We start from the raw sequence: 20131 nt of genomic DNA, 5'->3' as shown, positions 1-20131 counted from the left end.
GGCTGGGCCGGGGCTGGGGGTGCTTGGTGCGCCGGCGGGGCTGGTCCCCGGGGCTGAAGGCTGGTCCGGGTCTGGGGGCGCTTGGTGCACCGGCGGGGCTGGTCCCTGGGGTTGAAGGCTGAGCCGGGGCTGGGGGCGCTTGGTGCGCCGGCAGGGCTGGTCCCCGGGGTTGAAGGCTGGGCCGGGGCTGGGGCGCTTGGTGCGCCGGCGGGGCTGGTCCCCGGGGTTGATGGCTGGGCCGGGGCTGGGGCGCTTGGTGCGCCGGCGGAGCTGGTCCCCGGGGTTGATGGCTGGGCCGGGGCTGGGGCGCAGTGCGCCGGGCGGGCTGGTCCCGGGGTTGATGGCTGGGCCGGGGCTGGGGCGCAGTGCGCCGGGCGGGCTGGTCCCGGGTTGAAGGCTGGGCCGGGCTGGGGCGCCGGCGGGCTGGTCCCGGGTTGAAGGCTGGGCCAGGGCTGGGGCGCAGTGCGCCGCGGGCTGGTCCCGGGTTGAAGGCTGGGCCGGGCTGGGGCGCTTGGTGCACCGGGCGGGCTGGTCCTCGGGTTGATGGCTGGGGGCTGGGGCGCAGTGCGCCGGCGGGCTGGTCCCCGGGGTTGATGGCTGGGCCGGGGCTGGGGCGCTTGGTGCGCCGGCGGGGCTGGTCCCCGGGGTTGAAGGCTGGGCCGGGGCTGGGGGCGCTTGGTGCACCGGCGGGGCTGGTCCCCGGGGTTGATGGCTGGGCCGGGGCTGGGGGCGCTTGGTGCGCCGGCGGGGCTGGTCCCCGGGGTTGAAGGCTGGGCCAGGGCTGGGGGTGCTTGGTGCGCCGGCGGGGCTGGTCCCCGGGGTTGAAGGCTGGGCCGGGGCTGGGGGCGCTTGGTGCACCGGCGGGGCTGGTCCCCGGGGTTGAAGGTGGTGAGTGAACCAGGAACGATTGGGAGCTGCTGGCCTAGGCAAACACAGAGCTACGTTTTCCCCAGCACCAGAGGGTAGCAGGAGGGGGCCTGTAGGTAACAGCCGAATCTGCATGGCCCATTCGCGCCCCCCGTCCCTGGGAGGCTGCAGGTGTGAGCCCTGCTTGTGACAGGGGCTCTTCCGGGGGGGGGGGGGGGGGACAAAGTTTCAGAAGGGCCTAAGGGCTTCGGGGCCTGCGTCCTCAGTCCTGCCGGCCATGGCCCTTGTCTGCGGGGAGCTGGACTGACCTGGAGCTTGGCGGGTCTGTCGCCCGCTGTCGTTCAGTGCCGGGCTCTGTCTCGCTCGCTCTCCACCACCAGACCTCAGGGCCCCTGGGGCATGGAAGCCGAGCCCCCCGTCGTGCAGCGCCGCGGTGGCATCTCGGGCCGCTGTGCTTGCAGCATGCGCCAAGAAGCCGAACAGCCCTCCCACGTGGCGGTTCCTGTAACCTCGGCTTTCCGGCTCTGGCACCGCCACCGGGGCAGCGACATTCAGGGAGGGGCTGTGGGGGCAGCAGGGGAACGGCAGGTCCCCGTGCTCCTTAATGTGCAAGGTTCCAGTGAACCCTGCTGCAGTTCAGTGTTTCAGAGCGTTCTCTTCGTGCTGTTCATTAACAGATTCCCCGCAAAGAGCTCGGTGCTAATGAACGCTCCTGGAGCGCGACTAGCTGAGGGCGCGGCATGAGACAGCACTGGCGGGCAGTTGCTGTGCGGCAGGGTTCGGACGTGGGCACTGCGGAATAGCTCAGGGTATTAGCAAGGGAGAATCTGGAACCTGCCCACCTGTAGGTCATCGGGGCCAGGCGGGGTCCGGTCTGGGGTGGCTGGCAGGTGTTCTCACCCGGCCAAAGGAATCGGGGATGATTGCAACAGAGGATTGAATGGAGACTCAGCTCCCCCGTAGCTCCGAACGGGCTGAACCGTCCCATTGCAGCCAGGGCAGGGGGGTGTTGGAAGCCGGTCCGACCCCTGCCCTGGCTGTAATGGGACGGTTCAGCCTCCCACCAGCACGATCTTCAGCCGTTAGAAACAAAGCAACACTCCGGTTCCCCGGCTGTCGGCCAAGCGAGGGCCGCGGAGGGCACCGGGTGTGGTGTCCAGAAGCTACTTAGACTTTGCTTAGCTGGTGATTTGCCCCCACTGTCCCCCCGAGGTGCTGCAGCTTCACCAGTCCGCCCCCTCTGCTGTAGGCGTCGAGCTCCCACTCGTCCCAGTGGGTCGTGTGCAATGTGCATTCTCGCCCCATGGCTGGGAGCTGGGAGGAGGAGGTGGGTTCTGCTCCAGGGCCTGCATAGTCAAAACACCAGGGTGGGGAGCAGCCGCAGCCCCGGGGGGGTCCCGATCAGCTGGAGCCGGTGTTCCGACGGGTGACACAACTCCACGAAAGCCCCGCCCCTCCCACGGCATGGCCTCGTGGCACCCATTCACGCCCTCTTGGTTTTGCATCTGGGGTCCGGGCTCCCAGCCCAGAGGCTGAGGTTCAGCTCTGATTGTACATCGGGGAGAGCCCGCAAAGCCCCTCTCTCCGGCTGGATGGTGTTTGTGACAATTCTGGTTCCACTGCCCCACACGCATTCAGGGTGACCCTTCCTCTGCGGGCGGGAGGGCTGGGCACGGGTCCCACCGAAGTCCCCTGCCATGGCCCCCTTCTAACATCCAGCCCCCACCCTGGGGGAGGGGGAGAAATCTGGCCTTGTCCCCTGACCTCCGCCGGGAGCCGGTGGCTTGCCCGGAGGTAGCGAGCAGGGCTTTCTTTGGGGCGGGGGGGTGTCGACACTAAACTACAAAGAGCCGCACGACGTGGGCCTGGTTCCTTGGTATAGCAGCTGCTGCAGAGTAAAGGGACCTGGAGCTGGGTGGGTGTTAGTGTACGTGGGGGTCTAAGCCGGTCTCTGCCTCAGGAAGGGAGGGTCTGAGAGCTTGACCATTAGGGCATGTCTGCCCTGCAGCGGAGCGGGGCTGCCGGCCCAGGCAGACAGACAGGGCTCGGCCGAACACGCTACAAGTAGCGGTGTGGACGGAGCAGCACCAGCAGAGGCTCGAGCTGGCCACCCGAGCTCAGACCCAGGGGGAAGAGTGGGCTTGAGCTTGGGTAGCCAGCCCAGACCTCCACCGGTGCCGCATCCACCCAGCGCTTTTCAGTCTGTCTGCCCAGCTCGCCCCCAGCTGCAGTGTAGGTGTCCCCTTCCGCTCCTGGTGCGAGTAGGGGGTTAGCCGGGTGCATGGGTCTCTGGCCAGAGCCAGCCCAGGCCTGCTCTTGGGGCGGCTTGTCAGCCCCAAGTTCGTTCCCAAGCAGCCCTGCGAGCGAGGCTGTTGGGAAAGCCCCGGGACTCCCGCAGCCCTGCACCACCCATTTCCCGTGTCTGGTGCCGGGCTCCAGAACTCCTGCCGCTGCTCGCTCTCGTTCGTCTGCTCCCCTCTGCTGGGAGAGGCCGTGTAACCGCCGTGGTCTCTGCAGGGGGAACCGGGACGCTCTGAACCGGGCCTCGGGCAGCCGTCAGAGCAGCACAGAGAGCGAGCTGAAGTCGCTGGAGCCCCGGCCGTGGAGCAGCACAGACTCGGACAGCTCCATCCGCAACCTGCGCCCGCCCGTCACTAAAGCCAGCAGCTTCAGCGGCATCTCCATCCTCACGCGAGGGGACAGCATCGGGAGCAGCGCCAGCAGGACAGCCAGGCCAGGTACCGCTTTGCCAGAGCTGGGGCCCACAGCACAGAGCCAGTGATTCCGCTGTCATGCAGTATCAAGGTCGGGGGGGCTAGTGCATCTCTGGGCAGCTACCAGCCACTGGGGCCTTATCTAACATGTCAGCCGGGGGGGACTGGAACTGGTGATCTCCTGGCCCAGCAACATGTGTGTTCTCTGCAGTGCCCCACTCCCATCACGTGGGCCTGCAGGTCCTCTGGCCCCCATTCCTCCCCCTCCGCGGGCTCTCGCTGCCGGAAGGGGACTTTGCCCAGGCAAGACAAACCGTCCTGTGCTTTTCTTGCTCTCATGAGGAAGGAGCCAGTAATTAGCTGATCTCGTCAGAGTTAACAGCAGGTCAGATGCTGCCAATTCTTAGAGAGCCACTAAACACAGGCTGGAGTTTCAGACGCACCATAACGGATTTCAGCCCCCGTGCCTTGGTGAACAGGTCTGAACTGACACTGGTCCCCGGCCCGGTGAGAGTGCCGGTTAAGGGCATCCCGGGGGCGTTACCAGCGCTCAGACTGGTTCCTCGTTAGGGAGACCAGCCGGACGTCACAGGCAGGAAAAGCAGCGTGCTGAATTTCCAGATGTCCTCTGGCGTTTTCAGTGGAGAAAGCCTGCGGTTCATCGTCACTTGAACGCTGCGGTGATGGCAACTGACAAAAACCTTAGCGGAGAATGAAATCCTGCTTCCCCCTTCGCTCTAACGCTCCCGCCGAAGAGCTGCCATCACTGTGCTGTGCTGAGAATCTCATAGCTAAGTTTTGATTCATTACTTAGTTTAGGTTAGTGGAGTTTTACATCGTTTGGCTTCATCACAACAACCTGCTCCAGTGAAGGAGTAAAGAACTGACCTTAGGATCTGCCGGGTGTTATTTCAGAGCATAGACTGGCCATTACCTTGTAACTCCAGGGCTGGGCGCATCCCATTGTGAGGCCAGGTTTTCTTAAGAGTTTGGGGCTAGATTTTCACATACCCAGCACCCACAACTGGGGCTAGGTTTTCAAACGGTGGGAGCTGAGCTCTTTTGAAAATACTTGTAATTAGCGGCACGGCAGAGGATCTGTTCTTGCTGTTTCTGATTGCAGGGAGCTGTGCGTCCTTTTTCCCACGGCTGTCTCTCGGGTACGTGGTCTGATTTGGATTCAGACTTCATACACTGGCTAACCAACTGAAAGTACCTTCTTCTTTTTGCTCTGAAGAAAAGTAACTTGCAATTAAAGAAACCAACGTTCTCCAAACCTGCTATAGATAAATGAGTGGGCTTGCTAGGCCCATGCAGGGTTAGGCAATTATTCTGCAGACTTACTACTTTTTAAGTCGGGAAAATGTGCAGAAGAGGAGATTATTAAACTCTGCAGCATGGATCCCCGCCACGTGCCCACCCTGCTGCTTCCTGCAGTATGCAGCGCAAGTCACTTTCAACCATCCACGTATTAGCCCTGGTTAGAGCTGGGGCTCCAGTGAGACGTACCTTTGGCCACGCCTTTCTTCCCACTCTTGTTCATATCTGATGATTGCCCATTGTTAGCGTCTTTATTGGTGAAGGGGATTGCCTTCCGTCTTCCCCTTCTGCTCTCAACAGCCCCTCTCTGACCCAGTGCCAGAGGGAAAACGTTCCCTGCATTATGTGCATGTGGTATTTTATTCCACCAAACGAACGCATCAAATTGCTTCTTTTTCTATAGTAACCACGTTGTGCTGTGCTGTGGAGACCTCCAGCCAGCAGAGGTTTGCTCCTGTTTACCCTGGCTCCTTTCCCAAGCTACGCAGGTGCATGCTCCTGGCTCTGGGCAGGTTTTTGCACCCAGTTGGAACAGGAGAGTTGGAGAATTGAACCAGACTCTGATGCCAGTAGAGTGACCAGATGTCCCAATTTTATAGAGACAGTCCCGATTTTTGGGTCTTTTTCTTATATAGGCTCCCGTTACCCCCTAGCCCCCGTCCCAATTTTTCACACTTGCTGTCAGGTCACCCTAGCTGCCAGGCAGAGCAAAATATTTGCATTAGCTCCCCCAAGTGTGCCGAGCGTTTCACACACATGGAATGTGAGATCCAGCCAAGCTGCGGTTAGACTAGTTAGCGAACAGACCAAAGGGGGCCAGGAAAGCACCGGTTTTTAATGTAACTCATCAGTGCAGCATTGAGCACCGTAGAAAGCTGTGAGCGCGTGCGCTGGGTGCGCCTACCCTGTGCTCCAGAGATGTACACGGGCAGGGTCCCGGGCGTGGCCAGCCCGGGGCGGCTAGTGGGAGCGAGCTAGCTTGCCTACGTGCCGCACCTCCTGCTTGCAGTGTGGACAGGGAGAGGGGAAGTGGCTTTCCCGCCGAGCAGCTAGTGATGTGTTAGAACAAGCAACCTGCCAGCTCAGTGGCTGCCAAGAACCCAGAGACCCCTCAGAGGGGTGGCACCGGCTCCTTGTCTGCCGCGATCTAGGAGCACGTTGATCCCCGCGCGGCTCCCAGAGCAGAAGCTTTCTCAGGGGAGGGTTTCCATTTGGCAGGCAGACCCAAATGTCTTTATACGGATGAATGAGCCTGGGGGGAACAGCCGGGGGCGGATGGGGAGCCGGCCAGCCCAGCTCACGGGTCCCTCTCCCAGGTACCGACGCTGCCTCTTGTCTCTCCATTCAAGGTCTGTCGCTAGCCCCGGAAGCGTGCAGCCAAGTCTCCTCGTCCCAGCCTGGCCGAGGGAGCTTCTTGCCATGCACTGTGCAGCAGCAGCCGCAGCAGCACCAAGCACTTCCACCCACTCCCCAGCAACAGCCGGCGATGAGTAATCACCTGATCTCCCCGGTGAGTCACAGCTCTGTGTCCTCAGGCTCCCCCCGCCCGGCTCCGGAAGTGCAATAGCTCCCAGCTCCACAGGCTGAGAATTGGGCTTTGTTGGCAGCAGGTTGGCTCCAGGCTCCTGGGTGCAGATGTTTTTGGGGGGTTGCAGTTGCCTCGCTGTGTCTTAGGTTGGTGCTGTGCAAAGTGTCGGCTAACGGGGAAAGGCAGCCCGCGCCGCTGGTCCGGCCCCCCGGATCGGGCCCTCGGGTTTGACTTCTAAAGGGGCTGAGGTGCCCAAATCCCATTGACTTTCAGGAAGTCAGACCCCAACGCCCAGAGGGAGGGAGCTGGAGTTCGCATTCCGGTTCTGTGGGCGGGGCTGTGATCTCCCAGCCAGAGGGGTCAGTGCGGAGGGTTCTGTGGGCTGCTCTGCCCAGCAGTCCAGTGCCCGTTGTCCTGCCTGCCCTGGCGCTGCCTCGTGGTAGGGAGGGTTCACGCCAGCTGGATGCTGGGTGTGGATGTAGGGCTCTGCCCTCCTGGCGTAGGTGCCCCCAGACCTCACTGTGCTGCTCTGTCTCCGTGACTTGCCCATGAGTCTTGCCTGCAGAAGGTAAGTGGAGCTGGTGTCCTGAGCTTTGTATCTGCAAAGTGCCGCCGGAGCCATCAGTCCTGCGTGTGCCCCGGGAAGCCCAGAGGGGGAGAGCGACGTGCTGCAGGCCACAGAGTCGGTGTTGGGAGCCACGATTCCAGGCCTGTGCTCCGATCTGGCTCTCTGAAAGCTCCATCTCAAGACACAGAATCCAGAGCCCTTCCCCTGCCGGGGAGTGGGAGCAGGGAGCTCCCCGGGTGAAATTTTCCCTTCTTAGCTTGAGAGTTTCCTTCCTTTGGCGCCCCAGACGGCCGTGCTCTGTGCTGGCACCAGCCTGGTGCTTACCCCTCCTGAGAACGGGGTCTGAGATTGGCAGGGTTGAGCAGCGCGGCAGTGGGGTCGGGGAACCCAGCAGCTGTTGTCTGACCTCAGGCCAGGCCGCTTGTCCTGTCCCTCTTAGCTCTTCCATGCAAACACCAGCGAAGGCTGCGCCGTGCCAGCCTGCCCGCGCTGCCACCCGTCTGCGCCTCAGCAGGGCACGTGGCATTGCCTGGCTCCTCGTTCCTGTGGCTCGCAGGCAGCAGGAATGCCCTGGAGCTCTGGGCAGGTCCATACCCCCTCCTCTGAGAATCGCACTTATGCTCAGCTGATGGCCTGAGTAGGCCGGGTTGCTTGAGCTTTGCAGAGGGCAACTTGCATCTGGCCTGCCCATAAACTGACATGAAAACAAAGCCTCATACGCCAGCTCCCAGTCCCCCTGCGTGCTCGGACCTGCAGCCCCCCTGGAGGGACCGGCAGAAGCTGCTGCTTGTCTGAATTCTCCCGCCCTGCGATCCTGCAGCCGGTTAGCTTTGTCTCCCAGCTGCAGTCAGAGGGAGCAGGAGGCCTGGGATTGAGCCCTGGGGGTAGAGTTTGGTCTCCCGTGTTTTAAAAGGCCCAGGTTCATCTCCCCATCATGCTTGTCCTGGGTCACGCCCACGGGATGCTCCTCCAGCCAGGAGGGTCGGATGTGGATGCACGGCTCTTTAGAAAGCACCTGCGTTTGATGTTCCTCCTGACGCGGCTTGAGCCTGCGGGAACCACGTCTCCGGGGCTGTCTCTCACTGGCCACCCCCCCCCCCCAAAATGACGAGGTGAGTGGCGGTGGTGGTAGCCGGTCCCAGCCGCTGGCAGGGGAGGCTGCATTGCTGCCTGCGTATGGTGCCGGCTTTCGCTCCCGCTTGCTGATCGGAAAGTCTCACTCCGCTCTGGTCTGAGTGCTCTGTGGGTCGCTCCCAAAGCTGTTTCTCTGTGGAGGGAGTTTGCTCAGTGTCCCCTTTCCTGCCCTCCCCATAGCAGGTTCCCCAAAGGAGCGAGGGGACCGTCCTCGTCTCGGGAGACAGTGTCCTGCGCAGGTCCATGGCTCCCCAGCCACTTCCCTGCTGTGTGCGTGACCGTCCAGGGCTTCAGTGCCACACGCTGGACTTGGGGTGCCCCCGGCATGTGGATCTGCTCAGGAACCTACCTCTGGGGAATGGCCGAACGTAGGCAAAGCGACACCTTGTCTGTGCTGGGACAGCTCCCCCGGGGGACTGGTGCTGATGGGAAAGCTAGTGGGTGTCTGCCCAGCGGCAGGCCGTCTCGTGGGAATTGTAACCTCTCTTGGGACCAAGGTTTTGTTGCAGGGGAGTGTGGGAAGCTCCACGTTTGCCGTTCCACCCAGACTCCCCGTCTTCCATCTGGAGGGGGACCAGCCCCCCCTGCCCTAGAACGCCGAGGCCTCTCTGCCCCTCGGTGTGTTGGTAAACAGCGGAACTCGCACTGGGGAGGGGCAGGAGGGCACGAGCCGGAAGCTGCTTGTAAGACCAAACCAAACGGATAGAAACTGGCCACCAACAAATGTAAACTTGGAATTAGGGGAAGGTTTTTAACCGTCAGCGCAGTGAGGCTCTGGAGCAGCTTCCCAGGGGAGCAGTGGGGTCACACACCCCCTCCCAGCTTGGTTAGTCTATGGAGGGGATGGGGTGATGGGGCTGCCTACAATGGCATGTAGCCGCTCTGCGACTGCCACCAGCAACTATCTCCAACGACCAGAGACAGGACACTGGCTGGGGGCGGCTCTGAGTTACTCGGGGGAATTCTTCCCCAAGTGTCTGGCTGGTGGGTCTTGCCCACAGTTCAGGGTCTAATTGGTTGTCGTATTTGGGGTCGGGAAGGAATTTCCCCCCGGGTCAGGTTGACAGAGACCTTGGGGGCGGCGTGTGGGCGGGGGGGTTCGCCTTCCTCTGCTGCGTGGGGCACGGGGTCACTTGCAGATTTCAACAGGTATCAATGGTGGATTCTCTGTACCATGATCTGAGGACGTCGGTGACTTGGCAGGAGGCTAGGGGCTGTTACAGGAGCAGGTGGGCAAGGTTCTGTGGCCTGCAATGTGAAGGGGGCCAGACCAGCTGATCAGGATGGTCCCTTGTGACGGTGCTGCCCGTGGGAGCCAGCTGAGGTCACTCAATCAGGGCGAACTGCAAACCAAATGGGGCAGACAAACCCCAAATGCTGGTGGTTATTCCAATACTTAGATTTACCAACCAGCACAAAACAGCTTCTACAGTACCTTACTGGTCACTTAGAAGTCCAAACCCCGCAGTTCCCTTAAAGTGCCCAGCCTCAGGCCTCCGGCCAGACACACCTGTCAGATATGATGATGATTCCTGAGAATCTTACTTCATCATATGAAAGAAAAGGTTCTTCCAATCCCAAAGGATCAGCCACACACCCAGGACCAATTATAACTTAGCTCCTACCCAAAATACATGCTACAGCCAATTCTTATTAACTAAGCTAAAATTTATTAAAAAAGAAAAGAGAGAGAGTGTTGGTTAAAAGATTAATCTACAGACAGACTTGAATTCAATTCTTGAGGTTCAGATACACAGCAGAGATGAGCTTGTAGTTGCCAAAAGTCCTTTTAGAAATAGTCCAGAGGTTATAGTCCAATTTCCATATTCAGGGTGGCTCCAGTCAATGACTGGGGATCTCAATCCTTATGGCTTAAGGTTTCCCCCTCTTGAAACCCAAAGCAGATCTGAGATGAAGCAGGATCATGTCCCAGGGTTCTTATACATTTCCAGCAGCCTTTCGGCCTGAGAAAACAATAGGCTCAACTCCTTCTCCCAAACATCCTGGCAATTAGCACAGAGTAATTTATCCATTAAACAGTCAGATACAGGTTAGCACAACCTTCAAAGAGACACAGAGACAATAATACTATTTCGCTCAAGTATCATCATATTAATATTCCTTTTTTGATCTTTGAATTAAAACTCTAGCAATAGACAAGACTTGTTTGCTGACATCACAAGACCTGAGCAAACATCTCCCCTTCTACCTCTAACAATGCAGACTTGCATTTCAAAGCTCTAGTCATTTACAGATCTTCCTAACCCGTCCTCAAGGTTCACCCATGGGTCAGGTCAGTCTATGAGTTAATTAACTCTTTCTGGCCCTTTCACCTTTCAATGAGATGATATATCACACTCATAACGTCACCTTCTGACCTTCGAGTCTGAGAGTCGAAGAACCGGGGCGCTGAGCAAACTGGCATAAGCACAACATGCGCTGCTGGGCGCCGTGACAAGAGGGCCAGGCTAGTGCCCGTTTCTGGGCCCGGCAGCCGTTTGCCTTCACCCCAGAGCTCCAGTCCCTTCGTATCCCACACTGCACCGAGCTCAGCAACGAAGCCAAGCACAGTGGGATACCCACCCCGAATGCCATGCGCTTACTCCACCCGGAGTCCTAGCCGTGTAGACCGGCTGATCCGGGTTAATCAGAAACCAGCTGACTGTGTGTACGCAGTCCGTGCCTGCCGCCTCCTCCGGACAGCTCGCCCGCCAGAACTCAGTGCGAATGGAACCGCTCGGTGTAGACGAGGCTGGAGACTCTGCCTGGTATCCAGGAGGAGTCGGCGCTGAGCCAGGGCTTGCAGGGAGAGTTGGTCTGCGGATTGGGGGGGGGTGTTAGCCCCAGCGGGAATCGCTTGAGAAAGCAGCGCAGCAGAACCACAGAGGCCAAGCAGGGCAGCTTCACCCACTGCTTCCCCTCGCACCCCCAGGCGCGGCGTGGTGCCAGGCTGGGGTTCAGAGCTGTCCGAGCTCCATGGCACAACTGAATGGAAGGCAGAAGATGTGGCTTGGAATGGCAGGGGCCTTGGGGTGCTGAACTGCTCCAGCTGCCCCAATAGCTGGGGGCGGGGGGGGCTTGCTTCACACACACCCTCCCAAAATGGCCAGGACGGGGCTGTTCCCTCCAGCGGTGGTTGATTTCCCCGTTGCTTTGTCCGAGGTCTGGTGGGAGTTTGGGCGGGAGCCACAGGGTGTTGGCAAAGGCTTTGGAGGTGCAGTGTGGCCAAGTCTTGCCGTGGCTAAAGCCTCAGCTCCCGGAGTCCTGTGATTACAGGAGAATCTTGGCCCTGCAAAGCTTGGAACCAGGGGGTGAATGGGAAGAACCCGGCACTTCCCGGGGGTTGAATTCTCATGGATTTGTAGCTGATCTCATGGCAGGTTGGGTCACGTGGGGTTAGCAGCGTTAAACTACAGCGCGGTCAGTGATGAGAAAAATCTTCCCAAGTCCAAGAGCCGTCGGGCAGCTGAACAGCCCCTGAAAGGCACCATGGCTGAAATGGGGGTGCGGGGCAGCGGGGGGGGACCCCAGGGGTGGCATGAGAGGAGTGCGGGATCTCTCCCCCTCTGCGTGGGGGTAAAGCAGAAAGCGTCATGGTTTGTGGGGGGGGCGGTGACAGCTGCCCCCTCCCCATTCCTCTTCCCCCCCATTCCAGCCCCCCACAGAGACAGGCTTCCCCAGCTCCCCAGAGCATCCATTTCTCTTTCATGGGGATATGAAAACCCGTAGCTTTCTGCAGCCCCGTTGGCCTCCTCGGCGCGCGCCCGTGTGTGTGTCTGGAATGAGCTCGGATGACTAACCTTGCCCTTCCTTCTTTCTCTCCCTCCCCCATGCCCCCCCACCTCTCTCTTCTCTCCCCTTCTCCGCTGCTCTCAGCCGGTCCCAGCTCTGCAGCCTGTTCAGTACTCTGCCAGCTCCTGCCCCCAGGTCCTCCTGCCCGTGTCTCCGCCCCAGCAGTACAACATGGTATAACCCGTGTCTGTCCCGTGTGTGCCGTGTCTGTGTTGTGCGAGCTTTGCTAACCCGGGCTGTTCTGCAGGGCCCGACTCTCCGGGAGGGGGCTAGCGCCAGGGCAGGCGGGTTGCAGGCAGTAGCCCTGGTGGCTTGTGTTAAATGCGCCTTGAGAAGCAGGTGTGGACTCCCAGGCGGCGCCAGTCTGAGCATGCTCACCCCCCGTCCCATCGCCCCGTGCTTCGGCCCCAGGACCCCCAGCCCCCCCTGGGGCTGTCTCGCAGGGCGTGCTGGGAAAGGAGAGCACCGCGTGCTAGGAGGGAGTGGACGCGCTCCCTTACGCAGCAGTGAGCAGGTGGCGCTCGAGCAAGGGAAAGAGGACGGAGGGGCTGCACCAGCATTCGGGGGTCATTTTGCAAATGCTTGATGTCTGGATTCCCAAAGCAGCCAGCGGGTGCTGCCTGTCAAGCTACTGACTGACTGACTGCACGAGCACCATCGGACCTGTGCCCGGTCGCCTCCGTCCACGCGCTCCGGTCCTGTCCCGGTCTTTGCAGGTGCTCGGCTGGGAACAGTTCTGGAGGCAGCATTGCAGGCTGCGAGCAGCAGCGACCAGCTGCCCTTTGGCTCTGCAGTGTGCGGCGTTAGCCTGGGGCGGGCTGGGGCTGCCAGGGCAAGATGCGGGGAGGGGTCTGAACTTTAGGGCAGGCCCCGAGGCCATAAGAACTCGGGGAGGGGGGAGCAGCTTCACGTCCTCGCTGTTGGCATGACCCAGAGACACCGTTGCCCATGCTCTGTTCTCCTTCTCCCTCCGCCTGCAGGCCGAAGAGCTCAGCTCCCCCTTTGGGCAGATCAGCCTCAGCCGTCAGGGCTCCACAGACGCTCCGGACCCATCCTCGGCCATGTTCCAGCCGCCCCTCATCTCCCAGCATCCTCAGCAGACGGGATTCATCATGGCGTCCCCGGGACAGCCCCTCCCCGCCTCCAGCTACTCCACCTCGGGCCACACGGCCCCCGCTCAGCAAGTCCTGCAGCCCCAGGGCTATCTGCAGCCTCCCCAGCAAGTAAGCAGCAGGGGCTGGGACCGAGGCCAGCGCCCGGTGTTGGGGTGAAGTGGGGGGCACCCCCTGGGAACGTTGGGACTCAGCCTGCATCCTTTGCGCTGGCTACCAGGGGTATTGCAGTGTCACAGCCGGGCCTGCTGCAGAGACGGTCCCTGCCCCACAGCGCTCGCTGTCTCGGGGTCTGCACGGGAAGGCTAGACGGGTAGGAATTACGGTGTGACTGTGACCTCCTGTCGTTTACCAGGGGGACGTTCTCGGGCCAGGTCTGCACTCAGACTCCGTGGCGCAGCGGTTGTTCAGGGCTGGGATGAGCTCAGAACCAACAGAGCTTTGCCAGCAAAGCCCCAGTGCAGACCCAGGGCTGGAATAGGCTGTATCGTTGTGAAGCTACCCGCTGTGTCCACGCTTGGGAGGCTTGGCCAGCATAGCTCTGCCGGCAAAACCTTCCAAGCATAGACCCAGCCTTACTCTGCTATGGGGGGGCCTTTTCTGGGTTCAGTTTATAGAAGGAGGTTAAGCTAAACCGGAAACCCCCCAACTTTTACTCCCAAATAAAAGCGTCTGCCCGGCGAATTCTAACTGCACCATAATCAGTCAGGCTTTCGAGTATAGGCCAAGCCTTGGAGATAGGCCTACGGGTACTTGCGTGGGCAGCAAAACTTTGGTGACGGGCTCTTGTATCTAGTTCTAACATGACCCAACGGCTGGACGTTGAATCCTGGCATATTAAGACTGGAAATGGGACATTTTGACCAGTGATGGGAATGAACCATCGGGGCAACTTGCCGAGGGATGTGGCGGGTTCTCTGGCCCTGGCGGTTTTAAATCAAGAGCCATGGATGGTTTTTCTACAAGAACAGCTGTAGTTCAACCAGGAATTCTTTCAGGAAAGTCCCAGAGCCTCTGTTATCCGGAGGTGGGACTAGCCCATGAAAGACGAGAGACATTGGGGTGGAGCGTAAGAGAGGACGCTGGTCAGCATCCATTGGGAAGGGGATTCTCCTTCACTTCCTGTCCTACGCTCTTGCCCAGCGTGGTGCTGAGCAGTGTATCACCCCCAGAGATGGCTGCAATCTGAGGGGGGGGGTGACAGGATCCCTGCGTCCAGGTCAGAGAGAATCCCAGGTACCGCGGGGCTCTCGAACGTAGCAGAGGAAGGTGGAACGCGAACCGGCGGCTGGAAGGTGAAACCAGCCCCGTTCCGGTTGGCAGAAGGGCCCTGCTGTTTAGCAGGGCGGGTGATGAGCTCTTGGAAGCGACGGCCAAGGGGAGCGGGCGGGTCTCCCCCTCTGGATGGCTCCACAGCCAGCCTGGCTGGAAGATGCTTTAGTCGAACGCGTTGCACAGGGTCACTGGGTGACGTGCTGGCCTGTGATCTCTACACTGACGCGCTAACGGGCTCGTCTAGCCTCACGCTCTAGGGATCTCTAAAGAAACAGCGTAAGGCCCCGGCAGGGCTCTGGGGCCCGGCGTGGGGAGGAGCTGGGGCCTCCCGAACCTGGGCTGCTGGGTGAACAGCAGCAAGAGACCAACTAACCGTATCCCCCTGCCCTTCCCCTTCCCCTTCCCAACACACACCCAGTGCCCATCGCACGCCCGCAGGCTGCAGCCCTGGCTCTGGCTCTCGGCCCTGGCGAGGCAGCTTCGTGAGCTCGCAGGTGGGGGCTCGTTCCTCTCTAGCAGCGGGAGTCCTGGGGGGGCCGGGCTGGGCAGGGCAGAAAGCCTGGGGCTCCGTTACTCAGGGCGGCTCCATTTACCCCCCACTTTCTCTGTTCTGTTAGATTCAGGTTTCCTACTACCCGCCCGGGCAGTATCCAAGCTCCAGCCAGCAATACAGACCTCTCAGCCACCCAGTGGCCTACAGTCCCCAGCGCAATCAGCAGCTCCCGCAGCCTTCACAACAGCCGGGTAAGGGGCTCGGGCAGGGAGCAGCCGGGGCTGGGCAGCGGGGGGGTCTGAGCCCTTCTGCCCTTTTCCGAGCTGCTTCCACCCGGTGCCAGATTAATAGTCTGGGCACAGGGCTTGTGCTCCCCAGGCCTCGTCTATCTGCCCACTCACCGCAGTTACTCTTCACTGGCTCCAGAATGTTTCTCTGGGTTGGAGACGGCGGCACAGCGAATCCTCTTTCTCGCTGCCTGGCACCGCGGTGGGCTTTGTTCACACACTCAGGGGCCCACCACCAGCCAGATTTGGGGTTGGGCAGGGATTTCCCCCCAGCTCAGATTGGCAAGGGGAGCGGGGGTGGGGGACGGTTCCGACAGTGTGGGGGGCAGGTGCTCGGCTTGGCAAGTCTCACCTATCCAATTCCCTGTGATGTCCATGGCCTCAGGCCTTGGTGGTACCTGGGTCTCCCCTGTTCTTAGCCTTGGGCTCACAGCTCAGTTTCCTGGGGGCTGAAATGTGTCCGTCTGACTAAACCCTTTGGCATTGACAGGAGTGCAGGGTGTGTGCTATGCAGGAGCCCAGCCGGGTGAGCCAATGGTCCCATGTGGCCTTTAAGGCTGTGAACCAGGAGGAGTTTCTACCCTCTGTCTCAGCCCAGAAGCCTTGTGTCCCGCGGGTCTCCCCGCTCCCACCCCCGCTGGCGTTTCACCTTTAGTTTTGGTGTTTATCACCTGAACGCAAGAAAGAGCTTTAAAGCCTGTTTGTTAACGCATGAGAAGAACACTCAGAACTGGCTGAGTTTTTATAGCTGGAGTTTTTCCATCCAGCCTGCGGGACTCTCTGCCACAAGATAGCGTAAAACCTCTCCTGCTCAGGCATAAACCAACTGGAAGAGGCAGTGTGACCTAGTGGGAAGAGCGCTGGACTGGGAGTCAGGAGCCCTGGGTTCTCTTCCCAGCTCCGTCACTGACCAGACGGGTGTCACTGGGCAAGTCGCAGCCCCTCCCTGTGCCTCAGTTTCCCTATCTGTAGAATGGGGAGAATAATACTGCCGCCCTTTGTAACGTGCGCTGCGAGCTGCTGATGGAAAGAGCAAGAGAACAGCTAGGAATACTGGGGGGGGGAGGTTGGAACTCTCTCTGGGGTCGGGGTAGAAATACTGTAGTGCCTGTCGCAGGGGTCTGTCCTGCTCACGGGTTTGTGCCACGGGGCATCCTCGCTGCAGAGCCTTTCCTGGCTGCAGCTGGGGTGCGGGGCGTGAACGTGAACGAAGGGACCCGAGCTGCGTCACTGGCGTTCAGCGGCGCCCCAGAGACGCGCTTACATCCCGCCCCTGTCCCGCAGCAGGTTTACAGCCAATGATGTCCAACCAGCAGCAGACGTTCCAGGGCATGATGGGAGTCCAGCCGTCCCAGACTCCCGGCCTCCTCAACAATCAGAGGAGCAACATGGGGAGCCAGATGCAAAGCATGCTGGGAGTCCAGCAGCCGCAGACCTCCGGTCTCCTCAGCAATCAAAGAGGCAGCATGGGAAACCAGATGCAAGGCCTGATGGTCCAGTACACGGCACTGCCCTCGTACCAGGTGGGTAGCGGGGCAGCGCTCAGAGGACGCGTGACACAACTCCGGGGCTGACCCCAGCCCAGCTGGACCCCAGCGTCAGCCTGGGCTCACGGGCGAGGGAACCCCCCTGCGTGTCGCTCCCGCCACTCCCACGTGCCGCCCCAAGAGCCAGCCTGGGGGATCGGGCAGGGCCAGGCCGGTGTGTGAGCCCTGACGTCTGAGCGCTGCCCCCGTGCCAGTTTCCAGGGTAACCGGGTATTAATAGTCACAGCGGGAGCAGCTAAATTAATCTAGCTCCTGAAATAATCCGGAGCAGGGGGTGTGAACTGGAGGCTGGGCGCATAATGCGGCTGCACAGACGGGGTCCCCCAGAAGCCTGCTCTCCCGGCCTTGCTTCTAATACCCACGGGTGTTCTCATTCCCCGGCGGTGGCGTGAACCCGGCACTCCCTCCCCGTGCTGGGCAGGGTGAGAGGCCCTGTGCGAAAGGCCCTGACGCTGGGGGCTCGGGGTGTGGGCAGAGCCAGTTCCAGACCAGAATGCCTGGGCTCTCCGTCGGCATCTCCCTAGCAATGGGCCTTTCACCCCGTCCCTAGCAAGGCTGCCCCCAGGCTGGTGTGGACTCTCTCGCGTTCCTCCTTTGCTTCTGGTCCCCGGGTGGGAGCGCCACCTCCTCCAGTGCTGCTCCCCATGGCTCCCCTCCCCTTCTCGGCACAGGTCCCGGTGGCTAGCGAGTCGCAGGGGGTGGTCCAGCAGCCGTTCCAGCAGCCGGTGCTGGTGTCCGCCAGCCAGTCAGTGCAGGGAGGGCTGCAGTCCGGCGGGATGCCGGTCTATTACAGTGTCATCCCCACAGCCCAGCAGAACGGCACCAGGTAAGGGAAGCAGCGTCTCCGGCCTGCCTCTGCTTGGAGAGCGAGGGGCCCTGGTGCCTGCGGGGGCAGCTCAACGCGCTCTGCACGTGGGGGGCAGGCGGGGGGTGGTTGCTGCCCTTGGTCAAAGGAGAGAGTATCAGCAAGGCCGGGGGGAGGGGTGGCGTTTGCTGCTGGGGCAGCACCATTCTGGGCAGTGGGGGGTGACCGGGGCGCACTTAGGGGGCTGCGTTTGGCCTCTCCTGCCCCAGGCTCTTAGGCGCGGCTGCTGAGGAGCAGAGGGTTTCGCTCCTTCCAAGGCAGGCCTGTCGCCCACATGCCCAGGCTGTGATGTCCTCGGGCAGCGCCGAGCCAGGGCGGGCGGTGCCCTGCTGCTGGAGTGCCACCCCGGATGCCCCTGGGTGGCAGCGTGCCCAGGCCTGGTTCAGCGCGGGAGGGTGCAGGGCAGGTGATGCGCTGGGGTCCCCACCCGAGGAGTCGGGGCATCAGCATCGCCAGAGTTTCCTTTCTCCCAGCCGTTGTGTGGTGCTGCTCCCCAGAACCGGCTGCACCGAGCGGGCCTGTGAGACAGGAGCCAGCCCAGGGGGAGCTGCCCCGAGTCCCCGTGCGTCTGCAGTGCGGGCAGGTGGCCCCAGCACAAACGGGTGCAGTCGCCCAGCCCATGTTGGGGAGAAGCTGCCTCTCAAAGGCAGGGGTGGGGAAATGCAGCTCTGACGCCTCACTGCAGCTCTCTCCTCCCGGCAGCCCCTCGGTCGGGTACCTGCAGCCTCCCGGCTCCGAGCAGTATCAGATGCCCCAGTCTCCCTCGCCCTGCAGCCCGCCACAGATGCAGCAGCAGTATTCGGGTAAGGAGAGAGCACCCTGCCCCTTGGCGTCCTAGCCCAGGAGGGGCTGGCTCTCTGGGGGGGGTTGGTAAGGCACAGCTGAGCCCCCCCACCCCCTCCGACCCAGGCCAAGGGAAGCGGTTGGTGGCTCCTGTGAACTGAGTCAGGTGGGTCTCAGCCCAGTTGCACGTCCCTGCGGTTATCAGCAGACGAGCCGAGGCCGGGCTGGGGCCATCAGCAGACGAGCCGAGGCCGGGCTGGGGCCATCAGCAGACGAGCCGAGGCCGGGCTGGGGCCATCAGCAGACGAGCCGAGGCCGAGGCCGGGCTGGGGCCATCAGCAGACGAGCCGAGGCCGGGCTGGGGCCATCAGCAGACGAGCCGAGGCCGGGCTGTGGGGCAGGCAGCCCCGCTGCTGCGCCTGCTCCGGGGGAGGCGCTGGGCGGCCAGGCCTCCCGCCACCAGGGCCCTGTTCGGAAATTGGAGGGGGAGACGGAGGCAGCTCAGTGTTCGGACGCTCTGGGATGGACAGAGCATTTGCCTAGAGAACGAGGCCCCTGGGGAGGGGGGCTGCTCCGTGCGCACAGCCCAGCTCTGTGCCTCCCCCGCGGTGGCTGGGAGTGGTGCCCAGGGGCCCTGCTCTGCCTGAGGCTAGCGGCCCCCGCCCGTGGGCTAGCCAGGGCCAGCTGGGCTCTTCCCGGCCCTCGCGTGCCCTCTGCTGGGAGCACCAGGTATTGCAGCCTTGAGATGGCTGGAATCAAGCTTTTAAAATTGTGGTGCAGGGTCACCCAAGTGCAGGCTGAGGCCCCGGAGCTCCTGGTTTCCACTGCGGGCGGGCACAGCGGGGGTGATGGGGGCGCAGTGCCAGGCATGCAGAGAGGAGGAATACGGGTGCCATGCCAGATGCAGGGGAGCATGGAGGTGCATTGTGAAGCATGGGGATAGGATTGGAGTGCAGTGCCAGCCACTGGGAAGGATTGGGGTGCGGTGCCAGGCTGTGACGAAGTAGGAATGTTCTTAATGTTTTCTTTGAATGCTGAGTGGGGAGCATTGACCTGGGAAGGTTGCAGGGGAGTTTTGCTGGGACTGGCTGCATTGGGGATGGGAGACTTTCCCTGAGGGAGGAGACCTGAGCAGGTAACAGGAGACCCCAGGACGGGGGTTGGAGGGCAGGTGACACCTTTGCCCGGGACACTGGACAAAGGCTGGGGGAGGAGCCAGGGGGAGGCTGAGATGGCTGGAGGGCGTTTCAGTTTGGAGCTGGCTGGGAAAAGGGAGGGGAGCTCAGATGGGGCTCTGGCCTCCCTGGGGCCCCCCAAGATGGACCTGACTGAGGGGGTCCTGTTGTCTGTACCTGCAAGACCTGTCCTGGACTGTGTTCCTGTCGGCTAAATAAACCTGCTGGCTGAGAGTCCCGGTGAATCGCAGGGAGCTGGGGGTGCAGGGCCTTGTCTCCCCCACACGCTGTGCAGTAAGTGACTGGGGAGCAGTAAAACGAAGGCGGGATAACGAGGACCAGGCCTGCTGAAGGCTCAGAGAGGGACGGTTTCAGGGGGCGATTAACCCCTGGGAATGTGTGACCAGCGAGAAGGACTTTGCAGTACCAGGGTCCCCCGGGGGACTGCAGCGAGCGGTCCAGGGGCGGAGGAGTCTGCAGCTCGACCCTGGCAGAGCGGTGGTGACCTCGAGAAGGGCTGGCACACTCGGGGTCTCCCTGGAAACTGTGGGGAGCGGCGAGCACACAGGCCTGCGAGTGGCCAGCAAGGAGACGTCTAGCAAGCACCTGAAGAGCGACCTGGTGGAGCTGTGCAGGCAGAGGAGGCCACGCACTGGGAGGCTCACCAAAGA

At 61.5% G+C, this 20131-nt stretch overlaps 1 protein-coding gene across 10 annotated transcripts in view; it reads left to right on the top strand.

Annotated features, from left to right (window-relative positions):
• The window catches only part of R3HDM2 (R3H domain containing 2), a 104431-nt gene that overhangs the window by 74931 nt on the left and 9369 nt on the right, over positions 1-20131 (top strand). For 5 of the 10 annotated variants that reach the window (XM_039514299.1, XM_039514297.1, XM_039514296.1 and 2 more), the window contains 7 exons: positions 3385-3605; positions 6251-6411; positions 12904-13146; positions 14928-15054; positions 16375-16613; positions 17309-17463; positions 18205-18305. In XM_039514299.1, the coding sequence (XP_039370233.1) occupies positions 3385-3605; positions 6251-6411; positions 12904-13146; positions 14928-15054; positions 16375-16613; positions 17309-17463; positions 18205-18305 (1247 nt within the window). Of the gene's footprint in view, positions 1-3384; positions 3606-6250; positions 6412-12007; positions 12098-12903; positions 13147-14927; positions 15055-16374; positions 16614-17308; positions 17464-18204; positions 18306-20131 lie in introns of all 10 variants that reach the window. The other 5 variants (XM_039514303.1, XM_039514301.1, XM_039514294.1 and 2 more) reach the window with 3 other exon arrangements.

This window comes from Mauremys reevesii, linkage group 25 (genome assembly GCF_016161935.1).
Source record: "Mauremys reevesii isolate NIE-2019 linkage group 25, ASM1616193v1, whole genome shotgun sequence".
Taxonomy (NCBI): domain Eukaryota; kingdom Metazoa; phylum Chordata; order Testudines; family Geoemydidae; genus Mauremys; species Mauremys reevesii.
Note: the sequence above shows the minus strand (reverse complement) of the source record. Positions and strands in the feature narration are given on the sequence as shown.